This window comes from Alternaria viburni, assembly GCF_023758015.1.
Source record: "Alternaria viburni strain BMP 2772 chromosome Unknown scaffold_19, whole genome shotgun sequence".
In the NCBI taxonomy this organism is placed as follows: domain Eukaryota; kingdom Fungi; phylum Ascomycota; class Dothideomycetes; order Pleosporales; family Pleosporaceae; genus Alternaria; species Alternaria viburni.
The window spans coordinates 249,175-266,192 of NW_026055788.1; the positions used below are offsets into that span (position 1 = coordinate 249,175).

A 17,018-nucleotide genomic window follows, 5' to 3' on the forward strand; every position below is an offset into this window, starting at 1 on the left:
CAGCTCAGAAATACCTCCCGACGCGTTTACTGCAGATAACTAGACACCAGAAGCTTCGCCTGTATACACCATCTTCGAAGGAGCGAGGATGTTATGCCTGTCTCAGTCACTGCTGGGGAGGTTCCGTCGCTCTACAAACAACCCATGCAACAGAGTTAGAATTCTGCGACAACATACCTTGGCATTCGTTACCTCGTACTTTCAAGGATGCTGTAGATCTCACCTGGCGGCTTGGGCTGCAATATCTGTGGATAGATTCATTGTGCATATTACAAGACGATATCGACGACTGGCGTCATGAAGGCAGCAAGATGGCTTCATCTATTCCAACTCATTTATTACGCTGGCCGCGACTAAGTCCGCCAACTGCAACGGAGGTTTATACACGACAGAAGAAAGACACAGAAATATCAATCTTCACAGAGTACGCGACAAGTGTGGAGAAGTGCACATGATCCACAGCAGTAGGTCATTGCTGCATAGAGGATTTGGCCTCTCACGGCTGCCGCTATTGACTCGAGCCTGGGCTTTGCAGGAGCGTCTACTACCACCACGAGTCGTACATTTTGCTGATGAAGAACTTTTTTGGGAATGCACAGATAAAGGAATCTGCGAATGCGAAACGATCAATTCTCCCCTGTGGTATGGCTTCAGGAGGAGAAGTAGATCTGGATTTCTTTCGATGAACGCATCGAGCGCCCCTATCCCAAGCGAGAAGATCGAGTCAATGGCAAGGGACTGGCGCAACCTCGTGTGCTATTACACGACGCTCCACCTCACTTTCCAGACCGATACTTTGACTGCACTCCAAGGGATCGCTAAGGCCATGCAACTCGTACGGAACTGCTCATACTATGCTGGGTTGTGGGAGGATACTTTAGTGGAGGACCTACTATGGTATTATACGGAACTGGATACATCAAAAGCACCCTTTTATCAACCGCCTAGCTGGTCTTGGGCTTCGCGCAAAAGTGATGGGTTTGTTGCCTGGTATAGGCATCGAGGAAAACGCGTAAGACACGCGCATATTGCGGCTGTCTCCGTCACACCAAAGGGTTTGGATCCGACTGGAGAAGTTCACGCTGGATCTATAATCATATCTGGTAGACGTATAACAGCTCACCTGGGATTCAAGGATGAGAAGCCTTCTCTAGTTGTTCTGAGCAGTATACTACAAGATGATGGCACGAGTCGGAGTTATACTCCTTCAAATTGGTCGTTCGATATCGATATTACGCTTGGCCGAGCGATGGAAGTGGAGCTTCTCGAACTGGCAGTGGACAATTTTGAGCTAAAAAACATCATCACCTTCTTGTGTCTTCGTTCGGTCGGACACAGTGCTATTCACAACGACTATTCTACTGGGGACGACATTCCGACGTTTGAAAGAATTGGTATTGGCCAATTCTACCTCTCCGAAGAAGCAATTACTTGTTTCGAGTCTCATTCTAGTACCGTTCGGCTGGTCTAGTTCTCTTTGTCTCCAGCGTTGGCTAGGATTTTGTACGTCGGAATGTTATGGGCCTGCTGTCAAGTGTAAAGAAACATATGAATACTGCATGCAATATCCGGTGTCTCTTACTTGGAGTAACGGGTGGCTTTTGAGTACGTGATAGCAGTGAGGAAGACAGGTCGCAACTAATTGCGGGGAACAACCCCGAATTCTACTCCACCTCCGCTAGCAGACGACAACACGACGAAACGATTACTCGACGTCGCGATAATCGTACATGTATGGCAAAGCTGAATACGAGAGGCACACCGATATATTATCGCAGGTTTGATGTCAGTTGCAATGTTCGCGGATCCTTCCGATACCGCATGGTGACGGGCCTTTTCTTATCATGCCGTATCTGGTATCTCGGATGAACCCCTCCACTCCTCCATGCCGATCCCTCCATACAGGCATCGCTGCCGAACCACTCAAACCCCGGACGTATGCCCCGACACGAGGTGAAATAATTGGTATTGGTCAGAAAGAGCAGGGAGTTTATCAGGAGGACCATGCGCGACGTGAGATAGACAGCGGAGAAATGTTACCTTGCACTCGCTACCACCGTGCGACGACTGGATAAACGGCTGCGTCAGCGCTTGGCCTCAGGCCGCATGTAACTCCACGGAATGGGCGCATTTCTTGCAGATTTTATAATCGGAGAGGCTAGCTTGCGGTGATCGTACTTAAGCTTGTGGACGCAGTTGGTTCGTTCGACGTTGAGTCGCATTGCACCTTCCTTCACGACAGCCTAAGAAGCGCAGCTCGATCGCGTCGCTCCAAGCTAGGACTTGGTCAAGCATCAACAATATCACAACGCTTTCTCGACTCTCGGCCTGTCAGTATGTCGACGAACAAAGATCCCGAACTTGCGAAAGACGGCCTTGAAGTCACGGCATCCCTCTCTTCCTCCAAAGATGCCAATGCGCCCGTGCCAGTCGAAGGCACGACCGAACACCTACCCACATACGAGCACGAGAAGGCTTTAACATGGAAGTTCGACCTGCGGATACTGCCCATGCTGGCAGTCATGTACCTCTTCAACGCGCTCGACAAGGGTAACTTGGGCAACGCAAAGACGGACAACATGGACAAGGACCTTGGCTTTGTTGGAAACCAATACAACATCATGCTGAGTATCTTCTACGTACCGTACGTTATTTTTGCGCCGCCGATTGGTATGCTGGGAAAGAAGTACGGACCGCATCGCGTGTTGCCGATCATGATGTTCTGCTTCGGTAGCGCGACGCTGCTTGCTTCCAGTGTGCAGAACTGGAGTGGGATGATGGCTTTGAGATGGTTCTTGGGTGAGTACATTAATTGAGATCTCCAAAGGTCACATGACTGACAGTATACAGGTATGGCTGAGTCCGCCTTCTTCCCGCTCGTCATCTACTACCTGACCACCTTCTACCGCCGAGGCGAGCTTGCAAGAAGACTAGCCTTGTTCTATGCCGCCTCCAACATCGCAAACGCATTCTCAGGCCTTCTCGCCTTTGGCGTATTCCAGATCGAATCGAAGCTCGACTCGTGGCGCTATCTGTTCATCATTGAGGGAGCGCTTACAGTCTGCTTCTCATTCTTCGCCTACTGGTACCTCCCCAAGAACGCATTCGAAGCCAAATTCCTCAACGAATCGGAAAAGCAGCTTGCGTTTACCCGTATCCAGATTGACTCCTCATCGGTTGTCGACCAAAAGTTTGATCTTAAGGACGCGCTTGGGATCTTCAAGGAGACCTCGACCTATGGTTTTCTCGCCATTGAGGTCTGTCTGGGTGTACCACTTCAGTCCGTGTCACTGTTCTTGCCGCAGATTGTAGCGCGACTTGGCTACGACAAGATCAAGACGAACCTCTACACCGTTGCGCCCAACATTGTCGGAGCTGTCGTGCTTCTCATCTTGGCCTTTGCCTCCGACCACACACGTCTCCGCTTCCCTTTCATCGCCCTCGGCTTCCTGCTCACGTTCATCGGCTTCATCATCTACGCCACCATCGACGTGGAGCACTCCCTTACCGTCGCATACTTCGCCTGCTTCATGATGACTTGGGGAACATCCGCACCTTCTGTCCTCCTCTCAACATGGTACAACAACAACGTCGCCGACGAGAACCGACGTGTTACCCTTACTTCCGTTGGTGTGCCGCTGGCGAACTTGATGGGTGTGGTCAGCTCCAACATCTTCAGGCCGCAGGATGCGCCCGAGTACATTCCCGCGCTGGCCACCACTGCGGCTTTTGGCGCGACTGGATGTGTGTGTGCCGCGCTGCTAGGTGCTTATATGGTCGTAGACAACAAGAGGAGGAACGCGAAGCAGGGCGTCAACCACACTGCTAGGGATGTGTCGACCGAGAAGCTGAGAGATGGGCCCAAGAACCCAGAGTTCAGGTGGTTCTTGTAGGATGGGCATGAAGTTGAGGCTGCTCAAAAAGTGTCTTTCTTTTGGATTGAACACGTCGACTTTGTCATTTTTGCAACAAGCGCGTGCCTTTGGATAGATCTAGATACCCTTTGAATCCATGTTTGCGTCTTGAAAAAGGAACACACGCGAGCCGCGCATTGATCCGATAGCGGGAAAGCTCCTCGAGCACGGGCGTGACTGACTTGGTCACGCGTCGCCATCATCCAAACCAGTGTGAGACAGGTTGTGAGGATCAACGCGGACTCGAACCGGTCTGGAGCCTACATTGACGTTAGGTCAGTTACTTTGCATGTTTCCATCTTGATGTAGGCTCCATTGTGTTCCAAATTTTCATTGAATGAGGTGGATGCAAGAACGAAGGCGAGTTGCAGCACGAGACGCAGCTGCAAGGGTGTTTCCGTCCAGGGATCGTCGAGAACGCACAGGCGTTAGCGCCATCTCTTATCGCCGAGGCAGCTGCTACATCATCCGTCACGTAGCCTCACGCGCCTCACTCGACAGTCATCACGGGTCGCAGCTCAGAGCTGCCTAGTACCTTGCTGTCGCTGCATCTATCTATACTCTGTTCTGCCTTCATCTCTTCTGAGGTTCATCTGGACACTGGACACTTCTTTGTCCATACCCCATCACTTGCGACACCGCGTCCGATAAGCGTCGCTGAGCTCCGGGGAGCTCGACTCATCACTACCATGGCGGTCAAAGCTGCAGTGCCATTCCTGGTGGCCATGATGCTGCTGACAGGTGTGTGTAATACACTGTTAACCAAGTACCAAGTATGTGAATCCTTCCACACAGCTGACACGCTCGAAGTCTGGTACTGACTGCGCGCGACCAGGACATGCAATGCGTCGACAACTGCGACTCTCCCTCGCCGAAATACCGCCAGCACTTCGAACAGCCCGTACTTCAGACCCTCCAGATGTTTGTGGGGGAGATGGGCTGCTGGCTCGTCATCGGCATCTTCACCCTCTACCAGCGGTACGCGAGCGCGAAGGCAGGCTACGAGGCCATCCCGGACAACGATGGCGCTGCTACACCAGGTTCGGATGATAGCGAGACCGGCGCTGTTGCCAACCCACTGAAGCCTGCGCATCCCGATGATGAGGGCCGGATACCACTTGAGGGACGTAGCATCTTCTTGTTGGCGCTCCCAGCATGCTGCGACATTGCCGGAACAACGCTCATGAACGTTGGTCTGCTGTTTGTCGCAGCCAGTATCTACCAGATGACTAGAGGCGCTCTGGTACTTTTCGTCGGTCTATTTAGTGTCTGGTTCCTCAAGCGCCATCTTGGGCTCTACAAGTGGTTCTCGCTCTTTGTTGTCGTGACTGGTGTAGCGGTCGTCGGACTCGCAGGCGCCATCACCAAAGACGACAAAGCATCGCCAGGGCACCAATCCATTCACGATGATACCACTGGCTCCGTTGGTGCGCAAGCTGCTACTACTCAAGCTGCCATGACCATCATCGGTGTACTGCTCATTGCTGGTGCGCAGATCTTCACTGCGACGCAGTTCGTGCTCGAAGAGAGGATTATGGAAAAGTACGCCATGGAGCCGATCAAGGTTGTCGGCTGGGAAGGTGTGTTCGGCTTTTTGGTTACGCTCATTGGCATGATCATCCTACACTTCGCAATTGGAACTGGATACTTCAACGCGAGAGAGGGGTTGTACCAGATGACGCACTACCGCGCTATCGCAGTATCGTCGGTGCTGATTATGATCAGCATTGGGTATGTCTTCCAACCTCCTCCCTCATTCTATCTCTTACTGACCCGCCACAGTGGCTTCAACTTCTTCGGTCTATCCGTGACTCGCACCGTCTCTGCCACTTCGCGCTCGACCATCGATACTTGCCGCACCCTTTTCATCTGGATTGTGTCGCTTGGCCTTGGCTGGGAGACCTTCAAGTGGCTCCAGGTTGCAGGTTTCGCTTTGTTGGTGTACGGCACGTTCTTGTTCAACGACCTCATTCGCCCACCGCTAAAGGCGTGTGTTGAGAGGAAGGCTGAGCCTCTGCTACCTGAAGGTCCGATCGAGCACCTTTAGTCTGTGGAGAAGAATGGAAGCAAGGAGGTCGAGGGATACTGTATATACTGTGCATGAGATTGGCGTTGGTTGGCGCAGGGTAAACTTCTCTACGCGGGCATCGAATATTATCTTTTGCATCAGACCTACATGAATTACGTGCGTTGACATTCATTGATCGTGAGACCCCGAAAGCGCCTCTTCGTGCGAGGGAGGTATTTGAGAATACTCTTCACTTGACCTGATAATACATGTGAAAGAAAAGATAATGTAGACTGCTAAGGTCTCTGGTACTGCTGTTCTTGGTAGGGAGGGGCTGTCTAATCATGGTCGGTGGTGGAGGTGGTCCGAGCGCCAGTCCACACCACTCGCTTAATATTGTGATTCCCAAGTCCATCAACTACGACTTCAACAACGGCTCGACCTTTCTGAACACCCACGCCCGGAGTTCAGATACGCCCTTCCAAAGTTCGACAAAATGGCCACCACTCAAACCACCATGTGAGTTTATCCGGACGCCTCTATGACGCGCAATCGGGAATGAGTACTGACGGCCTGCAGCTCCAAGAGGAGAAAGTTCGTAGCTGGTACGATATACCCTTCCCACACGCAGTAGACGGAGAATAGGAGGAGACGGCGATCATTGGTGTTGCTGCATGGCAAAGAGCCTGCGAAGCCTAGGACGTCGAATGCGAGGATCGCGGGACATTGCGCACACAGAACGGTCGCTAACATGACCCCTCACAGACGGTGTTTTCTACGCCGAGCTGAACGAGTTCTTCCAGCGCGAGCTGGCCGAGGAGGGCTACTCCGGCGTCGAGGTCCGCGTCACCCCCACCGTCACCGACATCATCATCCGCGCCACACACACCCAGGAGGTTCTCGGAGAGCAGGGTCGCCGCATCCGTGAGCTCACCTCGCTCATCCAGAAGCGCTTCAAGTTCCCCGAGAACTCCGTCTCCCTCTACGCCGCCAAGGTCCAGAACCGTGGTCTCTCCGCCGTCGCCCAGTGCGAGTCCCTCCGATACAAGCTTCTCAATGGTTTGGCCGTCCGAAGGGCTTGCTACGGTGTGCTGAGGTTCATCATGGAGTCTGGCGCCAAGGGTTGCGAGGTTGTCGTCTCCGGAAAGCTCAGGGCCGCCCGTGCCAAGAGCATGAAGTTCACCGTACGTACACACACGTTGGACGCATCGCAATGACATACTGACGTTATTTAGGACGGTTTCATGATCCACTCCGGTCAGCCTGCCAAGGACTTCATCGACCACGCCACCCGCCACGTCCTGCTCCGCCAGGGTGTGCTCGGTATCAAGGTTAAGATCATGCGCGGCTCCGACCCCGAGGGCAAGGCCGGCCCATCCAAGACTCTTCCCGACTCCGTTACCATCATCGAGCCCAAGGAGGAGCAGCCCGTTGTCCAGCCCATGTCGCAAGACTACGGTGCCAAGGCCATCGCTGCTCAGCAAGCCGCGGAGCAGGCCAGGCAGGCCGAGCAGGGCGAGGGCGAGGCCCAGCCAGCTGGTGGTGAGGGCTACTCTGAGGAGCAGTAGGATGATACTTTGCTGCGGGCGCAATGAGGTTACGAAAAGGCATTTAGCGGAAGGATATGATGCCATGACGAACCCTGACACATCTTCCTTTGCACATTCGGAATGGACTGGGCTGCTTTTTTGACACGGGAGGGAAAGGAGTCTGCACTGCTTTACTGCTATGTACTCAAATGAAACCACCCAAACATCAAAGATGGCTCTGACCAGAGTATGTTCTGATCGACGTCACTGCTGTCTGCATCACATCTTTTGACTTTACGTATTGCCTGTGCATATTGATTCACAGGTGGGCTGATGTCATCTGACGTGCAGGTGGGGGCTGTCACAGTGTCCCACACGTGGTGTCCTTGGGGTTCTAACGTACGCAACATTTACGGCTTCGTACCTCATACAAGAAAAAATGTAAACAGGTCTAGAGCCTGCATTAACTTTAGGTCACCTACTTTGCATGTTTTTATCTTAATGTAGGCCCCCCAGTGTTCGGGAGAACGGCGATGTCGCTCATATGCTGGCGAACACAGCCAAGCTACTCATGACCTTACCATCGTCACCAACCATCAAATTCCACCCACAGCTGCTGCCCAGCCCAGGGTTCGCGATCCAGGCCGGCTCCCAATAAAATAGCCCAGTACCCTTGCCATTTGGCACAGCAGCCACACGCTTCGCAACCTCTTTCATCCACTGCGTCTGCCCATCCACACTAATCGGAATACTCTTCACGTCCGCGGGAAAGGCATTCGAGGGATTAGGGCAGTAACTTGGCCAGTTGGTCTCCACAACCATAACCTCCTTACCGTATTTCTTCGCCATGTTGTTCAAACTCGTACTGAGCGCAGACAGTGTAGCAGCGCTGTTGTAAAACGGATAGTACGACACACCCTGGACATCGTAGTCTGCAGCCGATAGCCCGCCGCCCGAGCCCAGAACGGTGTCGTACCACCACTGCTGTGTATCCCATTTCCAGCCATTGTCCAGATGAATCATGATCTTGGGTTTGGGGCTCATCGTCGATTCTTTGATAGCTTTGGATGCGGATTTGAGCAGGGCAGCGACATTCTTCGGTCCATCGGTGCCGGAGAGCTGGCCGATGGGAAATAGGAGTCCGGGTGTGATTTCATTGCCAATACTGACGAGGTTGAGGGCAATGCCGTTAGTAGCGAAGGTGTTGAGCACGTTCTTCGTGTAGTCGTAGACTTGCTTGATGAGGGCTTCGCGGTTCAGCGATTTCCACGCTGCAGGCACGACTTGTTTTCCTGGGTCCGCCCAGTTGTCGCTGTAGTGGAAGTCAAGGTAGATGCCTAGACCGGCTGCTTTGGCGCGCTTCGCGAGCTTGATGTTGTAGTCGAGGTTGTAGTTTCCGTCGGATGGGTTCACCCAGATCCGTTGGCGCACGGTGTTTACGCCGCTGTTCTTGAGGATGGTTTCGAGGGGCTGGACGGTGCCGGCAGCATTTTTGTATTTTTTACCGGCTGCTTCTTCGATCAGAAGGGAGGACCAGTCTGCGCCTTTGTAGGGGAGCGCTGCGAGTGCCGTGCTGGCGAGGAGGAGGAGGGACGTGAACCGCATCGTGAGGGAGAGTGATCGATACTGAGATAGATGCCCCTTACCTTTCCAAGGATACAGCAGCTATATACTCCAGCCATCACATAGCCTGTTACTGATCAAAGACGTTTTAGAAGTACGGACAAACCTCTACATGTGGCAACGCATCCCCTCCTCCAATTTGCACCGTTAGCTGTATGCATCTGAACGTGACACCAGAAGACTAAACAAAATGCATGAACAATAGTACTTCCTCCAATAACACCCGGTGCCACTATACAAAGCGCAGTTTCGAAACATATGAACTACCGAGGCGAGCTTTGCCGTGTGGGGAAGTTGGCCGGGGTAAATGACATAAAAGCCCCGGAGGAAATCTAGCCTAGGATGCCGCGGAACACGTGGGAGCGGGCGGAGGAACGAATTCCGGAACAAGTAGCTTATGAGTGCCTTGCTAGGCTCCTAGTGTTGGGAAGAGGTTTTGGGGGTGGTGTTTTGTCTGGGTGAGTTTGTTCATGTTGAAAGTGGCACGATTGTGACAAGGATCCTGGAAGAAGTGCGCAAATGGTCTGTGAGTGAAACAGACCGAAGGCGTGCAGGAGAGAAAGCATAGGGGTAGTTGTGGGCATTATTTATACAGCAAACCTACAGGATATGGTGACAAAGGCGCGATTTCTGCTTTACTGGTCGAAGTTTTTGATCTCAGGCATCATGCCAAGACCCTTTCCTTCCTGCTTTGTGGTGCCTTCGCCTTCGATGACGCCTCCCGCTTTGCGCTCGTTGACGTGCTTCCGGAGCAAGCTGAGAATCTCGCTGCCCTTCCACCTGCTAGGCACAGGCCTGTACGCGGGCTTGAAAGTTCCAACAGTCTGCGCCCACTCACCCTCTCCAGGTTGTCTCTTGCGCTCGTCCTTCTCGGGTAGCTTCGTCTGTGCCGTCGCGTCCATGCCCTGTGCATTGGGGTTGGACATCGCAGCGCCACCGCCCTCAGCTGTCTCGTGAGACGTAGGTGTGGGTTCTTGAGTCGCCCAGTAGTAGATATCCCAGTCGTTCTCGTCGAGGAAGGTGTCGTATTGCTGCATCAGGGAGGGAGACATGGTGCTTAGGTGGGCGTCGGCGAAGGTGCTGAGGAGGAGATCACTTTCTAGGGTTCCCCTCTTGCGGCTCTGATCTGATTGTGCGTTAGCCATGTTTCGTCCCGGTCACCAAATTGTGTATTTCATGGGGAATAGGGAACGGGCAGTGTATGAACGGACATAATAACCTCGCACGCATGGTGTTCGCGTCCTCGCCAGTCCTGCGGATAGGTTCGACCTTGAACTTGGCGCCCTCCATCTCGCCAACACCCAGTTCGCTGTTCGCTCCGCTAACGTCCTGGTCCTTGCTACCCTGTGTACCGCCTGTCATGCGCTCAGTGTTCTCGGGCACAGAATCCTTGGGTGTGAATTTGGCGTCGGCGTTGGTGATCAGCTCGGGCGGGGCTGCGTCATTGCCAATCGAAGGCATCTCATTGGCAATGGTAGATGTGGTGTTGGTCAGGTGAGGGTTCAGAGGTCTCTCGATCTGGTATTTGCGGTACGTCTCGGAGGTGTCGTTTGTGCGCTTGTTGAGAGCTTCAAACTCATTGCTACGGATGGTGGAGATGCTGAATGTGCGGCATTGGGTGCGCGGGAGGGAGAAGAGAGCGCGCGACGAGCGAGAAACTAGTCTTGAGGACGCCATGGTGCAGAGAGTCTGTCGTGAGGCTTCAATTGGCGTTTGGACAGATTGTAGAAGTTGGTGTTGCCGAGGGTCGTAGAAAACGTCACCGGGCCAAAGCTCGCTCGAGGATTACTAAGACGAAAATGAACCCTGTGATCGCCTCGTGAAGTCTATTACTCCTACACATCGCCCAATGACAATTCGGTCATCCAATGCGCAAATTTCACAATATAACCGACGCGATCAAAGCCGACATAGAGGCCCGTGAAATTCTCGCACCATCACAGGTCATGGACATTCGCAGCAACGGCCTAGCGGTATTGGCCGCGCATCGCATTCATTCCCACGCTAGAACCGCTTTGGATGAACGTCTGCCTCAGTGCCTACTTGAGTCCTTGTTTGGGCGCTATGAGCCCGTACGTAGTTGCCAACACGGGACTCAGCAACCGTGCAACTACGACCCGCCAAATGTATTCGTCAATGTACTCCTCAGTATTACTGCAATTCGTACGCTCCTCAACCGCCCTGAGTATAAGACTGGTCGCCATTGCGTTGGTTCTTATCTTCATGAGTGACCAACCCAACTATCAACACTAACCTCAAGTTCCTGAACAAGAATAAGCAAAACGACGATACTATGAAGCAAGCAGACATCAAAGCCCAGCAGATTCGGTGCTCCAGTCTCGTCACATTACCGGTCGAGGCAATGCCCAAAACTACTACTTCACGCCCCCCTCTCCTCGCTCTACCGGAGGAGATCAATTTGATGGTACTGTCCGGATACCTACCTTCCAACAAGTTCTTTGTTCGCCCGGATTTCGAGGGAAATCAGCTTCATACCTTCGACTTCACGAAACAAGTCTTGCCACTCTTGGTGGCCATTCCAGAACTGAAGTATCTGGTATACGATGTGTTGTTGAAACAGAATAAGATCCTGATAACGACCTCTCCACTTGGCGGCATACCATACCCTCCGGGGTGGATAAATGCGCTAATTCCGCGACTATGCGTGCGCATACACATGACTGAGAATGGTATACGATTTCTACGCCAGCTAGCGATGGGGAGGCTTGGGTTCAAGAAGCTCGTCGATATCGATATCAGACTTACGGCCGCAAGGATGATAGTCATCTTGAGAGAGCCTACATTCCTAACACGTCAGTCCGGCGAGCCTCTAGTACTGCATGTCGCAGTGGTCTTAAAGAATATGGAGTCTATCGTATTCCCTTACAAGACCATCTCAGTATCTTGCGCATATGCTGATAACGTAGGCTACAGAGATAGCTGGAGAGATTTGTCGGGTCGAGCAAGCATACTAGGTGCATTCGCAGACAGACTACTGAGCAAGATCGGCCTGCACGAGGATATGTCGGAGAGGTATAGCTGCTATAGGAACAAAGATGGCTCCATACTGAAAGGTGACGAAGACGCAGTGTGGCCTTATGAGCCGGCCTGCGAGTTATTCGAGTACACCCACGTGTTACAGATAACGACGAAGTAGGGCGGGCACATCTTTAAACCAGACTACTTGTCGTTGCCACTGAATGGGACGATCCGCGGAGTGATGCGGACGACGACACTTCGATATTTTGGCTCCAAGGCTATGGAACATGAAACCGGATATGAGGTGTCAAAATTCAATTAGAGGTATTCAAAGTCGTCACAGACTATTTGACCGTTCCCGTGCGAGGCAATTCAGTGACTCTTATCACGAACCCAATGAGTTGTTATATATATTTATTCAAGCTCAGCAGTTATCTACCGAAGGCGGTGTGTAGGTCTATTAGAACGAACAGGGGTATTGCCTCACTGCCGACTTCGGTCCAAGATCTATACTCAGCTTCTCATCTACTTGATCAGAAGCTTGATTGAAGTGCGCCCGAAGCCACGGTCAGACAAAGGTATACCCACCGCTTCTCTCTCGGGCCACGTACCCACGTATTCTTTCTCTGATTCAGGCGATTCCCCGGAGCGGTAGTATCGACATAACTTCGCGTCGCTGTTCTGAGCTTCAGCTATCGCAATCTTTTGCAATAGCAGCTCTTCCACAGGATCACAGACTTGGGTACGTATCAATATCAATACAGGGTCCGTGACAGTAAGCCAGGCATGTTTGTATGTGATCTTTAGTTTCTGCGTGTGGAAAAGTATTGGTGCCATAGCTTTGAGAGAGTGTCGCATTTCCTCGATTGCGGGCGGGAACTCATTTTCGTCGTCCGTGAGGTCCAGTGTTTCGGTTGCCTCTACCGACGATCGGAGGTACGGCAAAACGCGACCATCGATGTCTATCTCCACGGAGCGTAGATCTGGAAACCCCATATCGCCATTAGCTAGCCGAGATATGTAGTTCAGACTCTTGAGCGTGAGTGTGATGTTAATATGGAGATGCCGAACAAACTTATTGATTGAGTGTGGCGGAAAAGCGCGATTCTCCACCGCAAACGGATTGCAAACGACCATGGTGTTTTGACCGTAGAAGACTTCATAGATCATTCCGGCCATCCCAGGGATTGCACGCACAAGATTTAGCCAGCATTCTTTGTAACAGGCGAGTGCATCGTGCGTATAGGACTCGCGGATTCGACAGTGACACGACCTCCGAAACTTTTGTCGATTGGGTAGAGCTAGGCGCAGAATTTGTAAGTTAAGCTCATCTGGAAGAGCTATAAAATAATCGATGGAGCGCTTGGACCGAACCGACTTCTGAAATCTGTTGATACCGGGAAGACTGAAGCGAGCGAGAAAGCGCTTGATAGAGCGTTTGGGTTGAACGACCAATTTTAGTTCCATAATGCGGGGAGGCCGGGTTGGTTGAGTCGACAGTGGTGGAGTGGAAACAGTTTCTAGGGAATAATTGCTTGGGATTAAGAATAAGCCTGCAGGAGTGAGTGGTATAACATGAGTGCAGACTTGGGGTGGCAGCCAGCATGTTGCTCGAGCTTTCACTAAATCACGGGCCCACGCCAACCTAGGAGAAGCTGAACACCCTAGGGCCTAGGCTGACGTTAGGTCACCTACTTTGCAAGATTTTGGTTAAATGTAGCCTGTAGACCTGTTCAGCTTTGCCTTGTATGAGGTCGGCCGTGAGATAAGCCCGCAAAAGCTCTCAAGATCGTGCTTGGGGCAGCGTGTAACCGCCCAAATCATTGAAAAACTTGCCACCTCTCGTCATGATGTCAGAAATATCTTCTCCTAACCAATCTTTCGTTGACGTAGTTCTTGGCTCTTCGATCTCTCTGACCAAGTTGCCTGCAACCTGTGACTCGATCAGCACTACTTCTTCGCCACATATCGAGTCATTGTAACTCACCATCATACTATGACCCTGTCTTGCAGGGTCCACGCTTGTAGACACGATGGCATCAGCGACATCCTCGGTTGTGTTCGCAGGTAGACCACTCTCTTTCCACTTCTCTGAGTAACCCGAGGTAATATGCGTAGGGGTAAAGAAGGGTGCAACGACATTGACTCGGACGCCTAGCTGTCGGGCAACGGATTGTGAGGCTCGTGATAAGCCTACTACGCCATGCTTGGAAGAGATGTATGAGACTACTCCAGTCCCGCCAAAATACCCGGACGTTGAGGCGATGAGTACAATAGAGCCTCGTGCACCGTCCAAGTCCGGTGGGTTTGACTTCATGGAGTACATAGCCATCCTGACAGCTACATGATGTTAGAGATAGACCAGGAGAGTACTAGTGAGACAATGTAGCTCACTGTTCATAGTGCCCTTGAGATTAATGTCGATCACCCTGCCAGCTTCAGTCGCCTCCATCAATTCCCCATGTTCGTCCTCTTCGAAGTCAAAGAAACCCTTACTCTCCATCGTCCCTGCATTCGCAACAACGATATCGATTTGATCGAACGTCTTTTTCGTCTCTCGAAAGAGAGCTTGTATATCGTGCCAGCTAGTGACGTTGGTGGGGTGATACCGGGCCCGTGATGGCTCTGTGAGAGATGCGATGAGGGCATTGGCAGCGTCACTGGAGGAAGGAAGATCAGCTATGATGACATTACAGCCATGACCATGGTAGGTACGGGCTGTTTTGGCGCCGATGCCGTTTGCGCCGCCTGTGATGATGACAGTCTTGGGCTTGTTGTTGAGAAGGTGATAGCACGAAGCGCTTGTGTCCATGTTTGATCCAAAATGAGCATACCACCCAGTCTGGTTTTCACATATTCCAGCCTTGTTTTCGCGTATATGTGGGTGGTTTGAGAGAACAAGCTGCCCTCCGGGGAAAGACGCGTTTCTCCGTGGGGCGTGGTGATGGGTGGAGGTTTACCCCGCTTTAGCGCGACGCGCCCCTCCGAAGACGCGTCGCAGTCGCGATCGGTCCTACTTGTCCACCCCGACTATCGGAACACGCAATGACGACAGCCAGCAACCATCCAGCAAGGCGCAACATCCTACTTCGAACTCCGCCTTGATCGCACGAATAACACCATGTCGACCACTACTATCCCGATACCTCGCGACCCAACCGATGACGAAGCTCTTGCCCTGTTCAAGGCCATAGAGGAGAAGTTCCCATCGCAGTCACTTGGAGATGACAAGTGGTATGTTCTTCTGGTATGGTATGTCTTTTATACACAGACGAGAGCATTGACTAAGCCATTATAGCTCGCGGCGATGGTAGGCGGCGGGCAGCCGGGCTTCGCGCCTCTGCTCTACAAGGAACTCATCAAGCGACCCGAATGCCAAACACCTGAAAAGCGTCAGGCGTTGATGCGGAGGATACGAGAGACACTGTTCAAGCTCATCGTCATCGTGGGCGTGTGCAAGCCGTTGGAAGCCATCTTCGACATCGATGCCATCACGAGGCCAGAGGACAAGGATTATACATTCTCTAGGTATGAAGTCGTGCGTCGTCAGCAGGCGATTGCGGAAGCTGACAGCAAGCAGAGAGGGATGGCAGTGTGACGAAGCGAACTCAAAACGTGGTGCAGCATGGCAAGGTCGATTGTACCAGCACAACCAGGAGGGCATCGACAACGTGTTGGCATCACAAAAGGATTTCGGCATGTAGCCCCTGGCCGCTTCCTGATCCTGAGCTAACGCAGTATAGATTGGACGAGCAAGCAAATCACCTACGGCCTCTATCTATCCGATCACAGCATCCTCAACGACGTCGAGACCGAGCTCACCGTACTCAGCGGCATCATGATACAAAATCTGCCGAGAGAGACAGCCTGGCATTTGCGCGGGACAAGGCGCATCGGTGTCAGTAAGGAGGACGTGGAGACAATTCAGCAATGCGTAAGATAGCAGTCAACCTCCGTCTCGTAACGTGCACTAACCAGGCATAGATCGAGCTTGTCGCCAGCTTCTGTGGCTTGCGGTTACATAGGGTGCCAAGGGTCGCTGACATTGAGCATGAAGTCTGAGCGGATTGGTCACAGTCATTCCGCAGATTATATGCCCTGCTGACATACAGGAGCAAACTTCTAGCTATGGTATAAGACATGCTCATTGACCTTGAGTCACAACCAGATCCAAAGTTGTCATATACCTACAATGACCCAGCAAGATCAAGACGGCATCACAACAGCAACATTGTCTCCATCGCTCAGGCAATGGGCACACCTTCCCGAGGAGCTGAAAATTTATGTCTTATGCTTTGTCGTTGGTGACATTCCTGAAAGCCCCGTGGCAGACAGTAACTATACAGTCATCTTCCGCAAACATATGGAACCTATCTATGAGGTGCGGAACAAGGAACTGTACCGGCTGGCCCGGACCGCTTACTACAACAACAATGTCTTCGAAATCTGTATCGAGGAGAAACCGTCTCATTCGTCTCAACGAGTCACCTTTCGTTGCCCTCCTGCAGAAATAGCAAGCATGATTCGGCACTTACGCGTTACCGTTAAGGCTTACACCATGGATGTTTCACGACTGGAACATATACTACTGTGCAATTCGCAACCTTTGGCCTTTATGCTGCAGGCAACAAGGCCCGTATTACAATCGAACGAACTGGGCCTGCCTTTACCAATCGTGAGATCGAGATGGCTCATGACAGCACCCCACTACAATGCCTGGCAAACTGGATTCACGAACCTGCATACTCTGAAGCTCAGCTTCCACTTCTTTGATGATGACAATCTCACAGAAGGCGATGAAGACTGTTGTATGTCGCCTGAATTGATAGAGGAAACGAGAGCGTGCTTAGCTGACACAAAGACGTTGTTCAAGGCAAAGGAGGTGGAACTTGACCTGACGCTGGAATGCCACAATAGCATTGCGCGTGTCTATTGCAATAAGCACGCCGATATCATTGAACACTG

At 52.1% G+C, this 17,018-nt stretch overlaps 7 protein-coding genes across 7 annotated transcripts; 4 read left to right on the forward strand and 3 right to left on the reverse strand.

The window, feature by feature from the left end:
- Window positions 1–2,336: 2,336 nt before the first annotated feature.
- J4E79_008189 (uncharacterized protein) lies at window positions 2,337–3,893 on the forward strand (the record flags this gene model as incomplete). The annotated part of the gene is made up of 2 exons (XM_049357048.1): window positions 2,337–2,799; window positions 2,851–3,893. 2 exons carry the CDS (start codon window positions 2,337–2,339, stop codon window positions 3,891–3,893), a joined length of 1,506 nt encoding a protein of 501 aa, XP_049208412.1.
- A 710-nt stretch (window positions 3,894–4,603) lies between these two features.
- J4E79_008190 (uncharacterized protein) lies at window positions 4,604–5,961 on the forward strand (the record flags this gene model as incomplete). The annotated part of the gene is made up of 3 exons (XM_049357049.1): window positions 4,604–4,687; window positions 4,750–5,645; window positions 5,697–5,961. 3 exons carry the CDS (start codon window positions 4,604–4,606, stop codon window positions 5,959–5,961), a joined length of 1,245 nt encoding a protein of 414 aa, XP_049208413.1.
- A 457-nt stretch (window positions 5,962–6,418) lies between these two features.
- Window positions 6,419–7,490, forward strand: RPS3 (40S ribosomal protein S3; the record flags this gene model as incomplete). The annotated part of the gene is made up of 4 exons (XM_049357050.1): window positions 6,419–6,441; window positions 6,502–6,527; window positions 6,688–7,106; window positions 7,158–7,490. The coding sequence occupies 4 exons, from the start codon at window positions 6,419–6,421 to the stop codon at window positions 7,488–7,490; spliced, it is 801 nt and encodes a 266-aa protein (XP_049208414.1).
- Window positions 7,491–7,991: 501 nt separating this feature from the next.
- J4E79_008192 (uncharacterized protein) lies at window positions 7,992–9,056 on the reverse strand (the record flags this gene model as incomplete). The annotated part of the gene is made up of 1 exon (XM_049357051.1): window positions 7,992–9,056. The coding sequence occupies one exon, from the start codon at window positions 9,054–9,056 to the stop codon at window positions 7,992–7,994; it is 1,065 nt and encodes a 354-aa protein (XP_049208415.1).
- Window positions 9,057–9,709: 653 nt separating this feature from the next.
- Window positions 9,710–10,751, reverse strand: J4E79_008193 (uncharacterized protein; the record flags this gene model as incomplete). Its single annotated transcript, XM_049357052.1, has 2 exons — window positions 9,710–10,200; window positions 10,286–10,751. The coding sequence occupies 2 exons, from the start codon at window positions 10,749–10,751 to the stop codon at window positions 9,710–9,712; spliced, it is 957 nt and encodes a 318-aa protein (XP_049208416.1).
- Window positions 10,752–13,836: 3,085 nt separating this feature from the next.
- J4E79_008194 (uncharacterized protein) lies at window positions 13,837–14,865 on the reverse strand (the record flags this gene model as incomplete). Its single annotated transcript, XM_049357053.1, has 3 exons — window positions 13,837–13,986; window positions 14,041–14,393; window positions 14,448–14,865. The coding sequence occupies 3 exons, from the start codon at window positions 14,863–14,865 to the stop codon at window positions 13,837–13,839; spliced, it is 921 nt and encodes a 306-aa protein (XP_049208417.1).
- Window positions 14,866–15,174: 309 nt separating this feature from the next.
- J4E79_008195 (uncharacterized protein) lies at window positions 15,175–16,115 on the forward strand (the record flags this gene model as incomplete). The annotated part of the gene is made up of 4 exons (XM_049357054.1): window positions 15,175–15,300; window positions 15,352–15,581; window positions 15,792–15,987; window positions 16,038–16,115. 4 exons carry the CDS (start codon window positions 15,175–15,177, stop codon window positions 16,113–16,115), a joined length of 630 nt encoding a protein of 209 aa, XP_049208418.1.
- Window positions 16,116–17,018: the final 903 nt, after the last annotated feature.